This window comes from Charadrius vociferus, unplaced genomic scaffold (genome assembly GCF_000708025.1).
Source record: "Charadrius vociferus isolate BGI_N301 unplaced genomic scaffold, ASM70802v2 scaffold525, whole genome shotgun sequence".
NCBI classification, from domain to species: Eukaryota; Metazoa; Chordata; class Aves; order Charadriiformes; family Charadriidae; genus Charadrius; species Charadrius vociferus.
In genome coordinates this window covers 55,025-73,880 of record NW_009648535.1, presented here as the reverse complement: position 1 = coordinate 73,880, position 18,856 = coordinate 55,025, and the positions used below count along the sequence as shown (strand labels likewise).

The window sequence follows — 18,856 nt, the reverse complement described above, 5'->3', positions numbered from 1 at the left end:
GTACCGGTCTGAAGCATGGAGTGTGCTCTTAAAAAATGCTGGTAGTACAATTTAACAGCAGACCACTGGGAGATGTTTTAAAATAGATGCTTTAAGTCAAAGCAGAATTGGTCTAAGTCAGCCTGAGTGAGTGAGTTTCCCTGTCTCCAGTTCTGCTGGTGGTCACTGTGTGTCCTGATCTGCAACACGCTCAAAACTCCAGTGGTCCCACCACAGCAGTGACCGCCAGAAGTACTGCCTCCGACACCAACACCTTTAGGCATTTTCCTTTCCCTGGCCTCATATGTTTGTTATTCCCCGAGTCGCAGCATCCCACTGCCTGCTGCCGTGCGGTGGTTTCCTCCAGCTTTCAGGATCACCTGCAAGAGTTTACTCTCTTGCTGGCTTTCCTTTATGCATTATGAGTTTTCCTGGTTTCTCCTTATTTCAGGGAGGAACACCAGCCTGGGAGTTCCCCTCTGTGCTTGCCCGGGGGCAGGCTGTCTCCTGGTCCTCTCCCCATTCCTGAACAAGCAGCGATTGCCTTCCAGATTTCCAGTCCTCAAAGGAGCCGTGTGCTGGCTGGGCTTGCGCATCCCCACACCCCGCTCGCACACACTGAATTTCAGCTCTGGCTATGAAATACCTACCAGCTGCTTCGTTATCCTTGTTCTTGGTGTCTGTTTTAAAAATAAACCATTTGTGGTCTCAACTTGTCAAAACCTCTTGGTGCAGTCACTCACCACGCACCTTGTTTCCTCTCGCTCGCTTTGGAAACTAGAGCAGAGGCAGCCCCGTGCGTGGCAGCAGTGGCTCTCGGTTCTCAAAACAGCCCAAATGCAAAGCAAAGCCTTGTGCCCAGCTGGGCGAAACCAGTCGTGCCACGGGAACAGGAAAAGCAAGGCACGGGCTATACAATACGTACTCTCCCATCTGTCATCCCCCTGAAAGCCCCCAGCGCTGTTGGGGCAAACGGCAGTGTGCGGATATTCAGTACCTTCCACCTTACACTTATTTTTCCAGACGCGTTGCTGCGATGTGATTATATACCCCAGTCCCTGCTCCGGTGTCCCTCCCGCCTGCTTGCGTGGGATGGGCACCCGGCAGCTTGCCTTGCGGAGACATTCAGGGGCCTGATGGCTTCTGTCACAAGTGTCTCGCTGGGTCGGGACGCCGAGCCTGGAGCATCCTTGGACACGGCTGAAAAGCCCGTCTTCTGGCAGTTAAGTATTTCAGGAAATTTAGTCCCGAGCTCTTTGGTTGCGTGAGGGCCATGAGCTGCCGGGTCTTCTCCTGCACAGGTGTGTTATTCTAGATTGATTGGTATCTCTGCTTCTATCTATCTATCTTCTATCTACTTCTATCCTAGAAGTTCAGCCCGTGCTTTCGAGAAACCCTCAGCGCGTTCAGGAAGCTGTCCTGCAGGTCAGTGGTTGGGAGGTGGTGGAGGACGCAGTGAAGGTTACCCAGCAGAGCAACTCCCTGGGCCATACCTTTCAGATTTTGCTGGAAGATAGTACATCAAATTAATGTGAACGCTGGGATAATTGTGCTTTCCTGTCCCTGACTGTCAGCGTGCGTGTTCATGAATCAATCGTGGAAAGCAGAAATGCTGTGGCATGCCTTCTCCCCTCGGACAGGTTGTTAGAATTCCAGGTGGCGGTTTATCTTATCTTCTGTGATTGTATTACTGTGGTCTTGCAAAATCAATTTAGCCGTCCTGGTTATCTATAACAATGTCATATGTCTTGCTTCCTTTTGGCATTCCAGTTTTGTTGCCTACATTTTGCCCCATTTGCCCACTAACAGAAAAGGAAGAGGAAATCAACCACCTGTTTTTTAAAGGTTGCGTAAATAGCAAGACCTTGGTAGTCTTACGCAAGAGTTGGTGGTTTAATCAAGGTCACACAGCAAGGCAGTCACCAGCAAGTCACTAATTAAGACATTTCAAAAATGTATTTGGTCTCTTCACTTCAAACGTATCATTAAAGCACCTATCCCAAGCTCCAGGGCACTACCAGCTAATTAAATACAATCAAATTCAAATAAAAGCAGCAGTGAAAACCCATTGCCTTTCTCCACCTCAAACCAGCTGCCCACAGAAACCAAACGCTTCATTTTCACCGCGGTTCCTGCAGAATGCCTCTTCTGTAGCAGCGCTCACGTAGCTGCTGCTCGCAGCCTTCGCCGGGAGGTGGGACGTGCGCTGATAACGGGAAGAGCCCGGCAGCGATGCTCCCGCTCCTCCGGGGGCGAGGGCGGCTGGGGCTGCCCTTTCCTCGCTTTCTCTGACCGCGGCACCGGCATCCCTGGCTGCAGCCCCACTGCCTGGGAAAGGCGTTTTTCTTTCCTATTTGCTTACTGAAGAAACTCTTCTGGACTAGGTGTTCTGCGTGATGAAACGTGGATCCTCATTATTAGGGGCTATTAATGTATCAGTCCCCGTGGAACGGCTGTGCTGCCCGGGGTTGTGCCGTGCACCCACCGGCCCTTGGCAATGAGCCCCGTTGGTGGTTTTCCAGCCCCGGGACACGGCACGTCTGCCTTGCGGTGGCCGGTCCTCCCTCCTCAGCTGAAGTCATAAAGCAAAACTCCCCCACTCTGGTCTGTCTCTCCCAATTCTCCGAGGGGTTGGAGAGCACCTTCTTTTCTGCTCTCCTCTCTTGCAGGGCTGGGAGGGGCTTTGCTGCCTTCTGTCGCTCCAAAGCTTGGCTTTTTGAGAAGTGCCAGGCAACGTGGGATTTTCCAGCAGTTCTCGGCACGAGGCCCCGAGAGCGCTTGCAGTGACCGCGGGCACCAGGCAACGGCTCTAGCGCAGAACCGCGACGAGCTGCGTTGCGCTTGAAGCCGTGCCGTGGTTGCGTGGAAGGACTCGGGGCAGGAACGGAGGGGTCTGCAGCCAGCGCTCCTCGCCCCGGCCTCAGCACGCGCGTCTGCGCTGCTGGATCGGTGCTCTGCGCGGAGGTGTCCGGCCGGAGCAGCTCGCGGGCGAGAACCCCCCGGCCAGAGCCCAGCACCGGCGCTGCTGATGGCTGTGCTGGGGAGAAGCAAACGGGAACCTCTTGTGAACAGAGAAGTTCTCTGGGTTTTTCTGCGGGGCGGTGGGTACTCTGTCAGACGCACTTCTCCTCCCGCCTCGGGCTGCGTTGGAGCACGCTTTCCTTAAGCTTACGATGACCAAATCCCTTTCAGTCCCTTTTTTTGTGCCGCCTTCTGTTCCCCACCAGAAATTTTGCTTATTTCTGATACCAAAAACTGTTAAGCTTAAAAGGGAAGGCCTTGGAAAAAGAAGGCAATGTTCCTGGACACTGAGAAATAACGATGACCTAGAAAATAAAGTTAAGAAAATGGCTACTCCTTTTTATTTTCTAATTGCAATACTTGGGGTGGGGCAGATATTGAAGACAAAAGAAAGCACGTGGCTCTTGGGGGGGGGACAGCGGGCGGGCGGGAGCCCCCGTCCCGGGAGCGGGGGGTGCTGCGGGGGAGAGGCTGTGTGTTGGGGGGGGGCCGGGGGCGAGCGGGGTGCGGGGCTGCTGCCGGAGCCCTCCTGCCCCGCGCCCGGCCGCCCCGCAGCGCAGCACGGCTTTGTTTACAGTGGATCTGTGGTTGAATTACACCACATACAGTAATTCTCATCGCACTGCCAGTAATTTCCCTGACTTACCAAGCAGGCATCATTTCCTGAAAGTCAGCCCTGGTGCTTAGAGGAAGTACGAGCACTCTCCTTCATGACTAAACACTATATGCAAATTTCCACGGGCTCAGGACAGACGCACTGTATGGCTGTCCTTTTTTCCTCCATTTTCACTCCTTTCTTCTGCATGTTAATTTTTAAAAGCCCTTGATGAGCTCTCTTCCCGGCTGCCGCTGCTGTCGCGGTCATGAATGAAGACCTTTCTCCATTATATACTGAAAAATCTCAGCTCACTGCTTCATCCACCGCTTCGTCCTGCTCTGCCGACAGCGAGCTGAATGCTGTTTTAAAATGTCCCAAATGCAGTTCTGGCTAAAGTTCCCATCTCTCTACAAGGTAATGCCTGATTTCTCTTCCCCCTCCGCCCCGCAATTCCCGGGGTGTCTGTTTGCGAGGGTGCCCGGCTGCGGCTGTCCCCGGGCTCGGGGGTCCCCGGTGACCTTCGCGGTGGCAGCGGCGGTTTAGGGGCGAGGGCTCCTGGTGCGGGGCAGGGGGAGCGGGTTTGCTGTGCCGACCGGGGGGTTTTGCTGAACCGTGTGGGACTTGCGGGGTGTTCCCGTCGGGTCGAACTTGGTCACTGACTGTGAAACGTGGAGGAAGAGGAGCTGTGTGCAGAATTGATCGGTGTGTTTATGTACTTGTAATGGCTTTCAGGAGTTTTATTTTTAAACCCGATGCTGGGTACGGAAAGCAAGGGGAGTGCTTGCCAGGCAGAGCACTGAACCCTCAAGACTGCAAGTTTATTGCCCCATATTTAGAAAGACTTTGGATTTTGGCAGCTAAAAGTTTTTCTTTTAGCAATCGACTGCTTGTGCTGCAGCTGTTAATTCTTGATTCTGTCTTTCCTGAAACATAAGTCGCTTAATCTGTGATTTTTGAGACAGCAAATCCTTCTTGTCTGGCAGTGTGGCTTTGTTTGTGTATGTATGTTTGTGTCTGCCTGTGTGTATATGTGTTTTCTTTTAAAAAACCAACCTATCAGCTGTGTGCTATTTAGCGGAGCAATTCATAATTGCTGTGCAGGAGTACTTGTTTCCTCTGTGTCTGGATTGTGAGCAAATCAACCATTTATGTTGGTGGCCAAAATATTTTTCAGATGTACGCTCCTTCTGTGTTTAGACCTCACCTGTTCTTTCATTATTTTTAACAAAGACTTTGTTGTGACCAGAGGAGCTGAGCTGTTCCCAGTGCCTGGGAGAAAGAGGTTAAGTGGTTGGGTGGTTTTGCCCTGATTTTTTTCTCATCTTTTCTAGGGAGTTAATTCTTGGTTTTGATAACTTTTCTGGTTTGGGATAATGATAGGAATAGTGTGCCATAGCAGCATCGACTGGCGATTCATTTGCACTCGCAGTTTAGAAGTCCAACAAATGATTATCATTGATTTATCAAGTCACTCACTAGAGCATCTTCTGATATGAAGACCAGACAATGATTTGTGGTCCTCTACCTCCTGTTCTCCTACATTGATGTTATTATGACCTCGATGTGAAAGAAGAACATGCTGGCGAGCCCTGCAGCCAGCAGCGGTGCACGGCCTCTGCGGCGGCTGCCTGTTGACCCCTGATAGATCGATCCATTCCCCCTAAGCATCGCCCTGCTGCACGGGAATCGCCCTTCGCCATGTTACAGCGAAAACTTCATCTCTGGCTCGAGCAGTTAGTTCCAAACCATGCTTTCACAGCAAACTTCAGGGTCTCTGTTTGTGTCCGTCCTTCTGTAACGGGAGAAACGGGGAAAAACTCTGCGCTGTGAGATGCAGCGCTCGGAGCTGAGATCTTCCGGCAGAGCTTCCCCCGGGTGCTCGCTGTCCTGGCGCGCGGGAGAGTTTGACAGAACGGCGAAGAGAGGGGGGCAAAGCAGCTCTGCCAGCCCCCCGCGGTAAAACTCTCCTGCCGGGGATGATCTGCAGTGGGCTGCCCGGGTTTTGGTCGCAGGCTATGCAACCCAAAAAAATCTGGAAAAACACACCAAACCCCAAAACCCAAATACTCCCAGAAATAAGACTTAGGTAGAGAATGGTTGCAGAATAGCATTTGAAATAAAGATCCTGCTGAGGGTCTCTTCTGTCTGGGATCAGCTGTAGCCAGTACCAGTGTCGGGGGGTCTGGCAGTGACTTTATCCCGCTGAGGAGAGGAGACCTTTTGCTCGCTCTGTTATTTCGTGAGCCGGTGGTTTAGGTGACGATCCTTCGTTTAGGTGATGATCCTTCGTTTAGGTGACGATCCTTCGTTTAGGTGATGATCCTTTGTTTAGGTGATGATCCTTCTTTTCCCTTGAGGAGACTAAGGTAGCTGCTCCCGTTTGCTCCATATAAACCAGTGGAGTGATTAGTCAAGGCATGGTTTATAATTACACAGGTTGTAGTTACCAGCGCGGTCTTGTATTTAAACAATTACACTGCATTTGGTATATAAGCAGTCTAATTTAGTGGGGTTGCGCTGTAAGCTCTGCAGGGCGGGGATCTAGCATGTTACTAGTGTTAGTGCTCTTCAGATACTGTAATTACTTAAGACAAATGGGAGACTGAAAGTTTGTGACTAATGCCTCGTAATACTGCGAGAGGGTGGGCTCACTGGAGTCACTTCCAGAACTAATATTACCCTCCCGCTGCCTCAGAGACTGATTTTCTCTTCCCCATTTCAGCCCGGCGCCCCGAGCAGAGGGAGCGGTGGTGGAGGCAGTGGAGCCGTCGCCTTCGCTGGGGGAACGAAGGGCTCAGGAAGGCAGAGGGCACTCCTCGGGATGTCTCGGGTTGTGTTCCAGTGCTTCTGCACATCCCGGTGCTATTCCAGCCCGGCACTTTCCTCTCTTCGGGACTGTGATGGGCAAAGGCTGCTCGACAGCCTTCTTGCTGCCGTGCCCAGGGGTTTGCAGATGTTTCCTCCTGAACCGACTTCTGTCGGTGGTATTTGCAAATGAACAAAACTGCGCAGAAATGTCTCGCCATAGCTCAGCGATGAGGCCGGGATGAGATCCACCTCCCTGAGACGCTGCTGCCGCCTCCCTGGGTGGTGAAGCCCCAAGTGAAACACTGACAGTTAAATGCAGAAATGGGTCTGTGTGACAAAGTTTTTCATAATGAAAAGAAAAAAAAAACAAAAAAAAACTAACAAAAAAAAGCTTGGCTAAACAAAGCTGAGCTTCCCTTGCAACTTTGGCCTTTTGGTTTTGCTCCTGGTCTGTAGCGCAGTATCTCCCAGGCCTGCCCGTCCTTGAGAGAGGAGAAACGCGCTTCTCCTCTCAGCATGCAGATTATACCAAATCCCTTTCATCTTTTAGATTTAATATCAAGGATGGTGATGTCTCCTGTGGTCTGTTATGGATAGGAAGTAGTTCTTGCACCTCCTCGTGTGAGCTGAGCTCCGAGGGCGCCTTGGGAGCAGACCTCCGCTCTCCCTCCCGCCTGCCGAACACGGTGTGACCTGTGTGGTGCCCAGGCCAGAGGTGTGCTTTTCTTAGGTTTTGCATTCAGGATCTCCCCAGGCGCCTGCGACAAGCAGCACGTCTGTGTCTGTCTCGGGACCCGCCGCTTAACCAGCCGCTGTTCATCGCCTGCGGACAAAGCACGTGTACCGTCACAGCTTGCGAGTGGGAGAGTTGGAGTTCCAGGTCCATCTCAGGAGCTGTTTGTGTCACTGTGTTGTGGTGGGAACTCAGAGAAGATAATAGCTGTTGCTTCTAGTCCTGGGCTTTGAGAGTAACTTCTTCAAAGCAATTCTTACAAGCTTCTTGATATCAGTCTGTATTTATGCTCAGTGTAGTGTCTGGGCTGTCGGGCACCCAAGGGGAGTTTCCAGCTGCTGCGGGTCTGGCTGCTGCGTTAGTCCAGTGTCTGGGGAACCAGGGCAGACGGGAAGGAGCAGTCCGGCTGCCTGGCCATCTCTCTCTCCATCTCTCTGTCTCCCTCCTTCCTGGGAATGGCCAGAACTGTTGTTACTAAATTGATGTAAACTGTTTTGTAACAGTCAGAATATGAAAGAGTAGTATTAGGTGAATTGTTAAACTCTTCCTGAGCTGCAGCAAGCCCAGGTGTCGACGCTCTCCGCTTTACCGGTGTCCCAGTTGGAGCTGAAGAGGTCTGGTAGCACAGGAGCGTAGATCGTGGTGACAGTCTGGTGGCTGTTGAACTCCTGCAGCGCTTGTTCTTGGGATTGTGAGTCCAGAGGCAGAAGCAGAAGGGTGGGGAGGACAGCGGGGGGAGATGACGGCTTGTTTCAGCAGCACAGTGGTTCGAGGTAATCAGCAAGAGTCTCTGCAGAGGACTGGAAGGTTGAGAGAGGCTACAGACCTTGGGAGATGAGAGTTAATGGGAAAAAAATATCTCGACAGCACGAGCAAGGTTAGCTGGAATCCCACACACGCTGCCCGCACAGTACTCGGCATCAGGAGCTTGAGGCTGTGGGAGGCAGACAGGCAGGTCCCCTCCGGGCGCACGAGGCACTCGCTCTGGCCAAGAAATGCCATATTTACCCAAGTGTTTTCCTACTTCCTTGAGTGTGAAACAATCCCGTTTCTAGAGCTCACTTAATGATAAATCTAGGTGCCTGCTTCAGTCTCTGAAAGCCTTGGTTTCTGGGTAATCCTAAAATAGCCACAGAAATATCAAGAGCAAGAGCTGCGCAGGAAGCGCTGCCCATCTGCTGTTGGGCAGACGGCAGCGGTGTCACGCAGCAGCGCCGGTACCCGCAGCTGGCAGGAGGGTGTCCTGCGCCTGGTGGCACAGCCTGGCGAGGAGCCCTTTCTCCTTCGGCCTTTGGGACCCCCAGTTGGTATTTGACGAATAAAAACTTTACACATCGCACCTCGCCATCTCTGTCGCTGCTTGCCTTCGCTTTCGGGCATCGGTGCGCCTGCACCCGAGGCTTCGGAGTAGAGACTGTCCGCTCAGGTGCCAAACAAACGAGACCTGTCTGGGAAGAAGAAGAAAGGAATGTGTCCTGATGGTTTTAAACACCGCAAACCCCGTAACTTTTGATGGCAACCCGGGAGGCGTCTGCCCCAGCTCTTGGCCTGAAGCCCGTAGGACCAGCGCAGGCAGGCTCAGCTGCTGGTGATTTTATGTCAGGCAGGGCTAAGTGACTTTTAAAAATCTTTGGCTGCCTTTCTGCCTTGTAGTAGGAAATTGGCCCTTAACTGGAAATGAACAGCGATGTCTCCTCGTATCAGACACTGCGGCTCTCCTGGCAGCCGCGCTGCGGTTTTATCGCGCTCGTTTGGGTATCTGGGAGCTGGGGCTGGCCGTGCGCTGGCAAACCCGGCCCTTGTGAAGAGCCACAAAACCGAGTGGTGTTGGCACTGAGACAGACCCGTTGGTCGGTCTGTCTGTCCCTCTGGGACAGAGGCACGTCTCCAGCAGGACCTGTGCGCTGGAGTTTGGTGTTTGGAAGTATGTTGCTCTTCAGTAAACAGCAGACAACGTTTTTCTGCTTTGAAAAAGTTTGGAAGTGGTGTTTGATGTGGAAGGGGAGTGGAGGAGCTGTGATGGAGTCAGGGAAGGTGCCGTGATCTGTGCCAGGGCTAAGGGCGTATCGGCTAGCGGTTCTTGCCACCTGAAGTTTGAAAAAGCAGACAAGGAATTGATGGCGGGAGGGAATTGAAGGGTCTTTCTGAGCTAGAATCCGTGTGACTCAAACCAACATCACCACTGCGTTGGCACAAAATTAAACAGTGGTAAGCTGTCTCACTGCAAACACCGGGAAAAGAGCAAGGGCAGAGCCTGATCCTCGTCACTGCAGCACAGCCCCTTCTTGCCCGGACCGAGGCATGCCCTTGGGAAAAGGATGGGTAGATTTGCTGCGATTTATCTAGATGCAAATCCGGATGACACTTCCTTCCCCCTGCTCCTGGCAGCCTGGTTTGTGCAGAACCCAGCATGAGGAGACTGATTTTATCCAAAGCCCCCAGGTATTGCTCTGCTATAAATTGCAATTAAACAGCTGTGTCATTATCAGGTGTAGCCGGTACTCTGTGGGCTTCTGGGCATGAATGAGATACTGGGGTCCTTTGGGTGTTAGGCTGAGGGCTTTTCACCCCTCAGCAGTCTTTTTAATCAAATACAAAGTTGAGGTGACTGCTGTCTTGTGCAACGCTCCTCTTTCTTCCACCCCTGCACGGAGAGGTGCGCGCAGCCTGAGTTAGTCTGGAACGTGCACCGGCACTTCTGTCCAGTCAGGGGTTTTCCTGCCTTTCCAAGAAACAGATTTTAAAACAGCTGCTTAGAGCACGTTCTCATTTACAAGTTAATTTGGAAGTTTTGTGGAGCATGAAGTAACAGAGCTGCTCATTTAATAGCAAGAAATTAAAACTTCCTGGATGAGTAGGTGTGAGAAAAGCGCTCTCTGGTCTCCTCATCCTGACTTCTCTAATTGTGGTCATTTCTCCATTTCAGGATTCTTCATACCTCGATGAGCTCTCCAACAACAACTCCCTCTTCTCGTCCCCTGCGGATTCCCTCTCTGACATTGCGGATCCGAAGAACTTCTTGTCTAACGACAGTCTGAACCACGTGCCAACACTATGGGATGTAAACACGCCGCAGCAGAACCAAATAGAGGTACGGGCTGCTCCTCTTCCATCCTCCCATCAGACAATAAATACCTCAGGCTCCATCTCATGGTGTTTTCACCAAGGAAGTAAGAATCCAACCCAATTCCCTACAGGGGTGAAGTTGTGGTATTGATGATGTTGTTTTGCTATTACCAACTTCACCCAAGGAGGGAAAGGGTGATGTGATTGCGTGTACTTTAGTCTCCTGGAAGCAGGAGAGAACCCGGACATCCTCAGAGGGATACGTGTACTCCTTCAGAGTGTGGGGCAGGCACTAGCTCGCTCTTCTGGCAGCTGTGGCAGCTGGGCGCCTCCTGAGGAAGACGCATCCCTAAAACATTGAGCAGGTCCCGAGTGGCCTGCGACCGGGCGCTCCGGAGTGCTGAGGGGATGGGCTCAAGGAACACCACCGTGATGTAGATCATTAACTGTCCTCAGCAGCAGCAGCAGCCCCCGTTTGTTTATTCTCCATGGCAAATATTTTAGTAACAATGACTAAAAAACAAACTCTGTCTCAACTTAAGACTAACCATTTGTGTTTACTTTGGGAGTCCAAGTCCCTGCAAGCTTTTACATCTCCGAGTTTTCCTGGGCGTGTGATCTCCCGACAGTCCCACAGCAACATGTGGTCCTGTGCGTTCTTACCAGCCTTCTGCCATCTGCTTTCCCTCGTCTGTTGGGACTGATTACTCACTGTTGCACAACCCGGTATCGCTCGCTACGGGTAGCCACCGGCTTTGGTTCTTGGTATCATGCGCATCTGTCCGCTGGGTCCCTCGGTCCCGGCTCTCGGGGAGCGCCCAGCCGTGCGGTATGTTTCCTCTGGAGGTCATTCTCCTACACAGATCGCGGGGGAAAAACACTCAACGTGAGTGAGTGCCCCAGACCGCAGCCTGGCGTGCCCGTGCTTTAGTCACCGTTGTATTTTGAGGTTCTGTCGTGTTTTTAGAGGCTGCATTTTGCAGTTAGTAGTGTGTCTGACTGTATTTCCATGGTGAGCGCGGTCTGTTTGTCACAGCTTGGAAATAAGAGTCTTGGCAGCGGTTCTGCTTTGGAGTGCTGCTGCTGTGTGGGTCGGTGACAGGTTGGGCATTGAAGGAGCGTGGCTTGGTGGCAACGGTCCTGAGCTGGGGCTTGGGAAATCGAAGCTCCTGTCTGCCTTAGACTTTCTGTGAGATCTTAGGCCAGTCACGCAGGTCCTCAAATCAGACGCTTGAGCTCTTGGTGAAATCGGTGAGATTGGATCACCTTTGCAGACCTTTGCAGCGTCTGTTTGGCCCTCAGCGTGTCTGTAATTGGGGGCAGAGGATACCGCTGCCCTCCGTCCCCTGGAGAGCGAGGGCCACGCAGCACGGGCTGCACAGCCGATCCACACGCAGCCTGGAAACTTCGGACCAGTTTGAACTTGACGTCTGAGAGGGTTGGCAGGAAGAGCGCTGAACTATTTGAACCAAAGAAATGGCTGAAGATGTCACAGGCTTGTAAACTGGATGAGGAAAAATAGCTAGAGAGCAGATCCATCCCCCAAGACAGAGCAGGCATGTGCCTTATTGCTCCTAGTCTCCTATTTATTTGTTTTTTTAGGTAGTAGCCTAAATCACTGTAGAAGTAGTTCTGCGGTGTCCTGTTTCTGAGCATGTGCACTCTGGTGGAGATACTCAAAGCCTTGTTGGTTTGTGTCTGGAGTATAGAGCAAAAAACTTACTGGGAAAAGCTGTTCTAAATCCAGCGTAAAGAATGCAAGTGAGAAACAAATATGTGTCATGTAAGTGTGAGACGAACTTGTCTGACGGCAGCGGAGCAGCCATCTCCGGCCTGGTTGCATGCTGTTCTTCACGTCCCCGCGCCTCTTGTTGTCCTGCAGAGCACTTGGGTTCAGATAAGGGCAGTTAACTCCTTGGAATTCCATTTATAAACGACTTCCTTCTGAAAAAAATCTCTAGCTATTTTAAACGTTATCTTATCTGTGTTTACTGAATACAGAGGTGGGTTTTTTGGTTGCTTTTTGTTTTTTTTTTGTTTTTTGACTGAGTTTGACATTTCCTGAGGAGGTGTCAGTTAAGTACATCCCAGTCGGGAGATTTCAGTTTCATTTTTTCATGGGAGGTGGTAGCTCACAGGGCACTAGGTAAATGGATTGTCGGGTTGACTCATGATTGGCAACTGGTTTATTACCTGAATTTCAAAGTTTTATCGTTGTTAAAGGAGGCAAACAAGTGATCTGTTTCAAAATCTCAAGGCAGTGCCGAAGAACAGGTTCCTTACTGTAACGTTCAGCACGGGACGGAGACTTTGCTGATATCCTGCACCAATATACAAGCAATTTAGACAATCTTTCCCTGTCCCTCCCTACATCATTACACCATCATCATTGCCCATAAAATCGCAGGAATTTTGGCTTTTGAGTAGCCAGAGCTGTTACTAAGCTACAGTACAAAACTGAACGCCGGTCGCGTTGCACCGCGTGAACCCCGGCAGACGCAGTCCCGGTCTGTTCTGATGCAGCACATCCCGTCAGCCGTGGCTGCGCAGTCAGCTCTCGCCCAGCACCGACGGCTAGCCCTGCCCTCCGCTGTCAGGAACAGCGGTTTTTCCAGAATTTCAGTGTCAGAGATTCAGGCGGACCAGTATGAACAGCTCTGATACTGGGACATCTCCTGAGTGAAGCTGGGTGCAGCCTGCCCGTGAGTCCCACACGTAGAGCGCAGGTACAGGAATGGACTGTACCTTGTCCTCTTCAAAAAAAAAGAAAAAAAATGAACTGTCTTCTGCCGTGTAGCAATTTGGAGATACGGTGTGGAAAAGACTACCCCTGTATTTTAGCTTTCCCCCTTCTTTCTATCAGCTGGCACTGGCACTGGGAAATGGGGTTTACAGAAAGGGGGACAGAGCCAAATTGGAGAAAAGCGTCGCAGTGAGACTGCGCAATGCTGCACAGTTCCAGCTCGCTAAGAAGCCCGTGCCTCAAGCGCCCAGAGCTGAGGCTTTCGGCGGAGCGCTTGTGATTGAGGAGGAGGTGGCTGGAGGCAGAGCTGCCTTCGCCTGCCTGTGCGGGGAGAGCTGTTATCCAGAGAGAGAGATGCGTATAAGGTGTTGGCTCTGTTTGTCATTTCAGGAATGGACATGGAGGGAAGAGCTACTACTACACTGTTAAATATTTGCAGGAGTTAGCAGACAAAACACACTTGCTTCATTTGTAATGAAGTTGTGAAATACCTTTCAAAAATATTTAATTGTGTTTTCTCACAACCATCTCACAAGTTTAGTGTTTGTAAGATTGGGGAGGCAAAGCCCTGCCTCTGAAGCCTGGAGCTAGAATTTTTGTGAGCTGCTGATGTAGTTGTTTCTAAGTCGTTCACAGCACTTTAAAACTGTGAACAGCCTTCCCTGAGCTCCGTACAGAGGGAATGCATTTGTGCAGAGGGGAGCTGCTTTGTCAGCCAGATGCGACTGCTTCCTTCCCCATGGAAGTCACGGCAAGATGGGGCAAAAGGGAGAATAATGCCAAGAGGAAAAAAATGGAGTAAGACCGAGTCTTTGATTGTGCGGTTGTCAGTGGCTTTACTGAATGACTCTCTGTGCTGGTTACATCCCAGTGCTCTCGTGTACGCTGTGAATGCCTCTGCTGTTGATGCTTTTAGACATGTAGCATAGAGGAAGGAGAAAATCGAACTGGGAAGTGAGTGGGAGTAGAGGAAGGAAGGAATTATACAAGTTCAGTCTGGGGCGAGATGGTACCTCACCCACTGGAGCTCCTGGTCCCACCTGGACTGGTCCCACCTGGACTGGCCCCCACAGCACATTCTCAGCTACGGGCTTAGTTTTTCAGTCCTCCAAAGGACCAAGGTTTCTGTCGCTTCCTTTGCAGTACCTGGGGTGAGATGCTGTGTGCCAAAGCCCCGTGGCTGAATTGGGGTAGTGGGGATTTGTACTTTGGAGATTGTGCGGTGCAAAACCAGACCTGCGTTAACCTTCCACTGCTAGAACTGAGAGCAGCGAGCGCTGCCGTTCCAGCAGATCGGGGCCTTTCTCTTCCCTGGGAAGAAACTCTTACACTGAGCTCAGATTTGTAGGTGGAGATGTTTCACCTGCTCTCCAGATTTGTTGGCACTGAAAATAGCTCTTCCGTCCAGCTTCCTTCTGGTAATTCTGACTCAGGCTTCCAGTAATGGAGGGTGTTTTTTTCTTTCTTCTTTTTTTTTTTTATATTTTTTAAAAAAGGAAATAATTGGCGTGTTTATGCTTAAGAACTTCCCATCTTTCACTTCTGCTGGTGGAGCATGGGTCTCTGTAAGTCTGGCACTCTTTGCAGGCTATAAACTTGAAGTAGTGCTGCTTCTGGGGTTGTTGATTGCTTTGGATGCCATGAGCTGCTGGCTTGACCTTGCTCGCTGTCGGGAAATTCCAGTGTGATTTTGTTTGAGTGGGGGCAGACAAAGGATCTCCTCGATTCTGCCTTCCCAGCGAGGAGTGTCTTGGGAGCTCTCCGAGCTGGCTGCGGTGCGGCGGGCTGGATGGTCCAAAGCCGTCATTAACTCCGAGACAGCAGTTGGCGCCTGGAGAGATGTGGCCAGCCCGTAGGGCAGCCTGAGCCCCCGTCGCTGGCCCGGGGGGGTCTCGGTGCGGGCTGAGCTCCTGGGCCTCGTGGCTGGGCTCTGTAGAGGAGGTCCTCCCCAGTGGTCCTGGTCTCTGCAGGAGTGAGGTGAGCCTGGGGGGTGGCTGGAAGCCTGTAGGCTTCGGTGGTCTCGGGCAAACCTCGGGACAGCTGTTACATGGTGCTGACCCACGGGTGGTGTTCTGGTGCAGTTAGGTAATTGCTTCAAACAGTGCTTTTAATGTTAAAAACAAAATTGCAAAATTGTTAAGTAAGTGCTTGTGTCAAGGGTAGTTTGTAAGAAGATGTGAAGTGTTGGTTTTCTGATTTAACACTTGGTCTTTTCCCAGCAATGGTTTTTGGTTCCAATTTTGTTCAGTCTTACCCATTCCCCCTCTTTGGATCTCCTCGGCTGTACTCCAGTGTCCCCTTTTGGTCCCCAAATGATGCTGTTTCTCTTCCATTAGCAAATCCAATCCAGAGCTCTCAGTTGGACTCACCAGTTCAGGATAAACACATGATCTGCAATGAGAATCTACGCAGCTCCTTTTAACGAGGATCTGTCTTGTCGGCAATGGCAGAGCAGTTTTGTACAGTGCTCCCTTCAAAACAAATGGGAAAACCGCGACTGACATAACTGCTCCAGTGCAGAACAAGTCCAGTATTCCCATAATAAACTCTGCTCAGGTCTGGACAGGGACTGCTGGCTTGTAAGAGCTTTGAGAGTGGCGATGTTTGCACTGGTAATCTGTCGGTGCCGATGGGAGGTGTATGAAAGGTGGGCTTATGCCCGAGATCTCCTGTGTAACGGCAAAATGTGCCATTTTGGGATAACCCATCTTAACGCTGTGTAGTTTGGCAGAAAGAGTCCTGTCCTGCAGGTGTGGGAGGACACGTGTCCCTGCAGGCGTTCGTCACACGTGGGCACACGCACAAAACATTCACACTTCTTGCAAGAATATATTTACCTTGGTCAGTTATTCCCTGTGTGTATGTCAAAAAAAGGCATGCATGGCATTTGCAAGGTTTATTAGTTTCCAGAGTTATTGCCCAGGGCTTTTCTTCACAAACAGAAAGTATTAAAGTCCACTGACAACATCAGAGTGTGACATCTGAGTACAGCGCAGGTATCTTTACTGTTGTTGTATCTTCATACTTGTAGGGGTTGGAGGGCTGAGGGTTGAGGCTGCTTTCTCACCTGCACCCTTTTCTTCCAGCTGTTCTCACCCAGCAGATCCTTCACGGGCATAAACAGTTCCAATGACCACGTTCCTGCTGGCTCCAACACGCCGCTCCTCGTAAGCTACCAGGTGAGAGCGATGGTCGGCTTCAGTAGGGTCGGACACCGGGGTCTTAACTTGGTGGCATCGCAGTATGGAGGGGAGCAGTTCTGACCATTTTCCCTTCAGAGGGAGTGAGACAAGAAAATCAGACTGATACCCACCCCTGCCCTTTCCCAGAAGTGTCTTATATTTCCCTTGGTGGAACTTCGCTATATTAAAGAACGATCGGGGCTTTCATGACTTCGCTTTATGCTGCGGAGTACCACACTGAGTTTAAAGCCAGTCCGTGTCCCTTACTCAGGGCCAGATTAGAGCACAGCTGGGCAGAATTCACGCTAGCCCACAGCCCATCTGAAAAGTGATGTAAACACCTTTCCCTAATTTGGTGTGGACCAGGAGCTGAAAGGAGCTCTTAAAGCACTTGCTGGGCCCCCGGGGTGGGCTCTCGCAGATGGTTTTCCTTCTGTTGCTGTAGTCTATAAAGGAGATTAATTGTACTTGAAGGGTTTGTGAGTTTGCATAGAGCTGGTTTAAGTGGTGGTTTCTGGCACTGCGTAGCCCTGCGTGTGCCCATAGTTCAATGAGAACATTAACATTTGGCCAATGGTGTGTTTCTTTTCAGTCTCAGGCTCCTGCAGAGGAGGAGGATGAAGGTGAAGAGGAAGAAACAGAAGAGTTGGGGCAAACGGAGACCTACGCGGAATATGTACCTTCGAAGTGTGAGTGTCTTGCCATCGCACGAGTGTGGGAGGTTCTGTTAACTCCATTGTGGACCAACCTAATTAGCTGCTCCCTTATTTTCCTGCAAGCAGTATATGGTGCTTGCCGCGGCACATCCCAGGCTTGTGATTTTCTAGAAAAGCTTTACCAGTGTACTGGTCCTTTGTTGGTGCTGTGCTAATTTAACAGAACACTTTTCCGTTGCTTGCTTTTGGGGGGGGGGGCATGACTTGGTTTTGGCAGTCTGAAATGTCAGTGGAACACAAGAGTGAAGAGCAGGCGTCGCGCTTGTCTCGTCTGTTCCTGAGCAGAAGGCTATAGGCTATTAATACGAGGTTTGCAGTCCTTTTTGGCTTGCTCCGTGAGAGAGAACAACTTGAGTTATCTGGTTTTCGTGTTGTCATTTAGCCAAGATTGGGAAGCACCACCCTGACCTCGTGGTTGAAACGAGCACTCTGTCCAGCGTCCCCCCACCCGACATCACCTACAGCCTGTCCCTGCCACGCTCCGTTGCCGACAAAGGGTCACTCTCTGCACTACAGCTGGAAGCCATCATTTATGCCTGCCAGGTATGGGGCTCCACCTTGCCCAGCTTGCGTGTCCTGCACTAGAAAGAAACTGCCTTTTGTATGGACAGATGTTCAGGTGTGTTTCAAAATAACCTGCAATACAGGTGATGAAACTTCGGAAGCTTTGGCGTGTAGCATTTTAAATGCCTTTTGAAAGGATTATTGGAAGCCAGGGACTTCTGTGGGATCTGTTTCCCAAAGAGGCAAGAACCCTTGAGTTTTGTTGCAGAAGGGCGTGCTTTACATTTTGGGTGCCTGGGGACTTTTTCCGTGACCTGCCACTTGTGAGCTTGGCCATGACGCCTGACCATTTCTGCCATCATTTATCTGGGCAGGAAACTCACTTGCATCGATGGGATATATGAAGGGGTTAAGTGGTGCTCTTATAAGCTCACATCAAAGCTGTTAGCAAAGGCAAATCTCGTTTAATTTCCAGTTCTGTTCTTGATTTTGCAGCAACATGAAGTTTTGTTACCCAATGGGCAGCGAGCTGGGTTCCTCATTGGGGACGGTGCTGGAGTTGGAAAGGGCAGGACAGTCGCGGGCATCATCTTTGAAAATTATCTGAAAGGGAGGAAAAAAGCTCTGTGGTAAGTTATTGTGGTTTTTTTCTCTGTTCCCGTAAGACCTTGGAGTTAGTTTGGATCTGGGAGTAAGGAATTCCTTAGTGCTGATGTTGGCTTTATAGTTGGCTCACGCTGTGGCCTTGGGTAAGTCGTTTCCACCTCTTTGTGCCTGTGAAAGGGGAATATTTCCCCTGCAGTAGTGATGGAGAATGAGTCACTATGAAATAGCAGATTGCGCACTGCTCGGAGTGCGGTGTCACGCCTATCCCCGCTCTCTTTGAAGTCGGTGGAAGGGTATTCGTGGACTTCCCGGGTGCAGACTCAAGCCGCCGGAGTATGGGGTTTTACTGCAGAGCACACGTAGCTTGTCCTGAGTGGCAGACTGGAGTCTGCTGTAGGATCGTGCGTTGCGGTGCGTGGGCAGTTGGAAATGTGACGGTTTTGCACACCTACTGTTGCTTTAGTCAGAGCTATTAATCACTGTGCGTGCCCCGACTGTCTCCTTAGCAGATAACCAGACCCACGTCTTGCTCTGCAGGTTCAGCGTCTCCAATGATCTCAAGTACGATGCTGAGAGAGACCTGAAGGACATTGAAGCCTCCCACATTCCTGTGCACGCTTTGAATAAGGTAGGGAGAGAAGTTGTAATGGTGTTCTGCAAAATCAGCCTACAGTAGCAGTTAGATGGATCCGCCTTAGCGTGTAAAGCAGCAGTCACTTCTGCCTCCACGCGGCTGGTGGCACAGGCAGCAGCAGACAGCAAGCTGTTCTCTTCTCTCGGCGTGCTCTTCCCACTCTGCACTTCTGCTATTTTTATACACTCCGCAGAGCTGCACTGGGAGCACAGAGCTGTTTCCTTCAGGGAGTGAGAGGTATCTCCAGGCAAGTGCAAAGTTCAGCA

The 18,856-nt window shown here is 51.0% G+C and overlaps 1 protein-coding gene across 1 annotated transcript in view; it reads left to right on the top strand.

Annotated features, from left to right (window-relative positions):
- The window catches only part of SBNO2 (strawberry notch homolog 2 (Drosophila)), a 50,037-nt gene that overhangs the window by 15,948 nt on the left and 15,233 nt on the right, over positions 1–18,856 (top strand). Inside the window, exons 4-9 of the mRNA XM_009885826.1 lie at positions 10,066–10,230; positions 16,035–16,127; positions 16,723–16,819; positions 17,229–17,389; positions 17,846–17,979; positions 18,494–18,584. Coding sequence (XP_009884128.1) covers positions 10,066–10,230; positions 16,035–16,127; positions 16,723–16,819; positions 17,229–17,389; positions 17,846–17,979; positions 18,494–18,584 — 741 coding nt within the window. The remainder of the gene's footprint in view (positions 1–10,065; positions 10,231–16,034; positions 16,128–16,722; positions 16,820–17,228; positions 17,390–17,845; positions 17,980–18,493; positions 18,585–18,856) is intronic.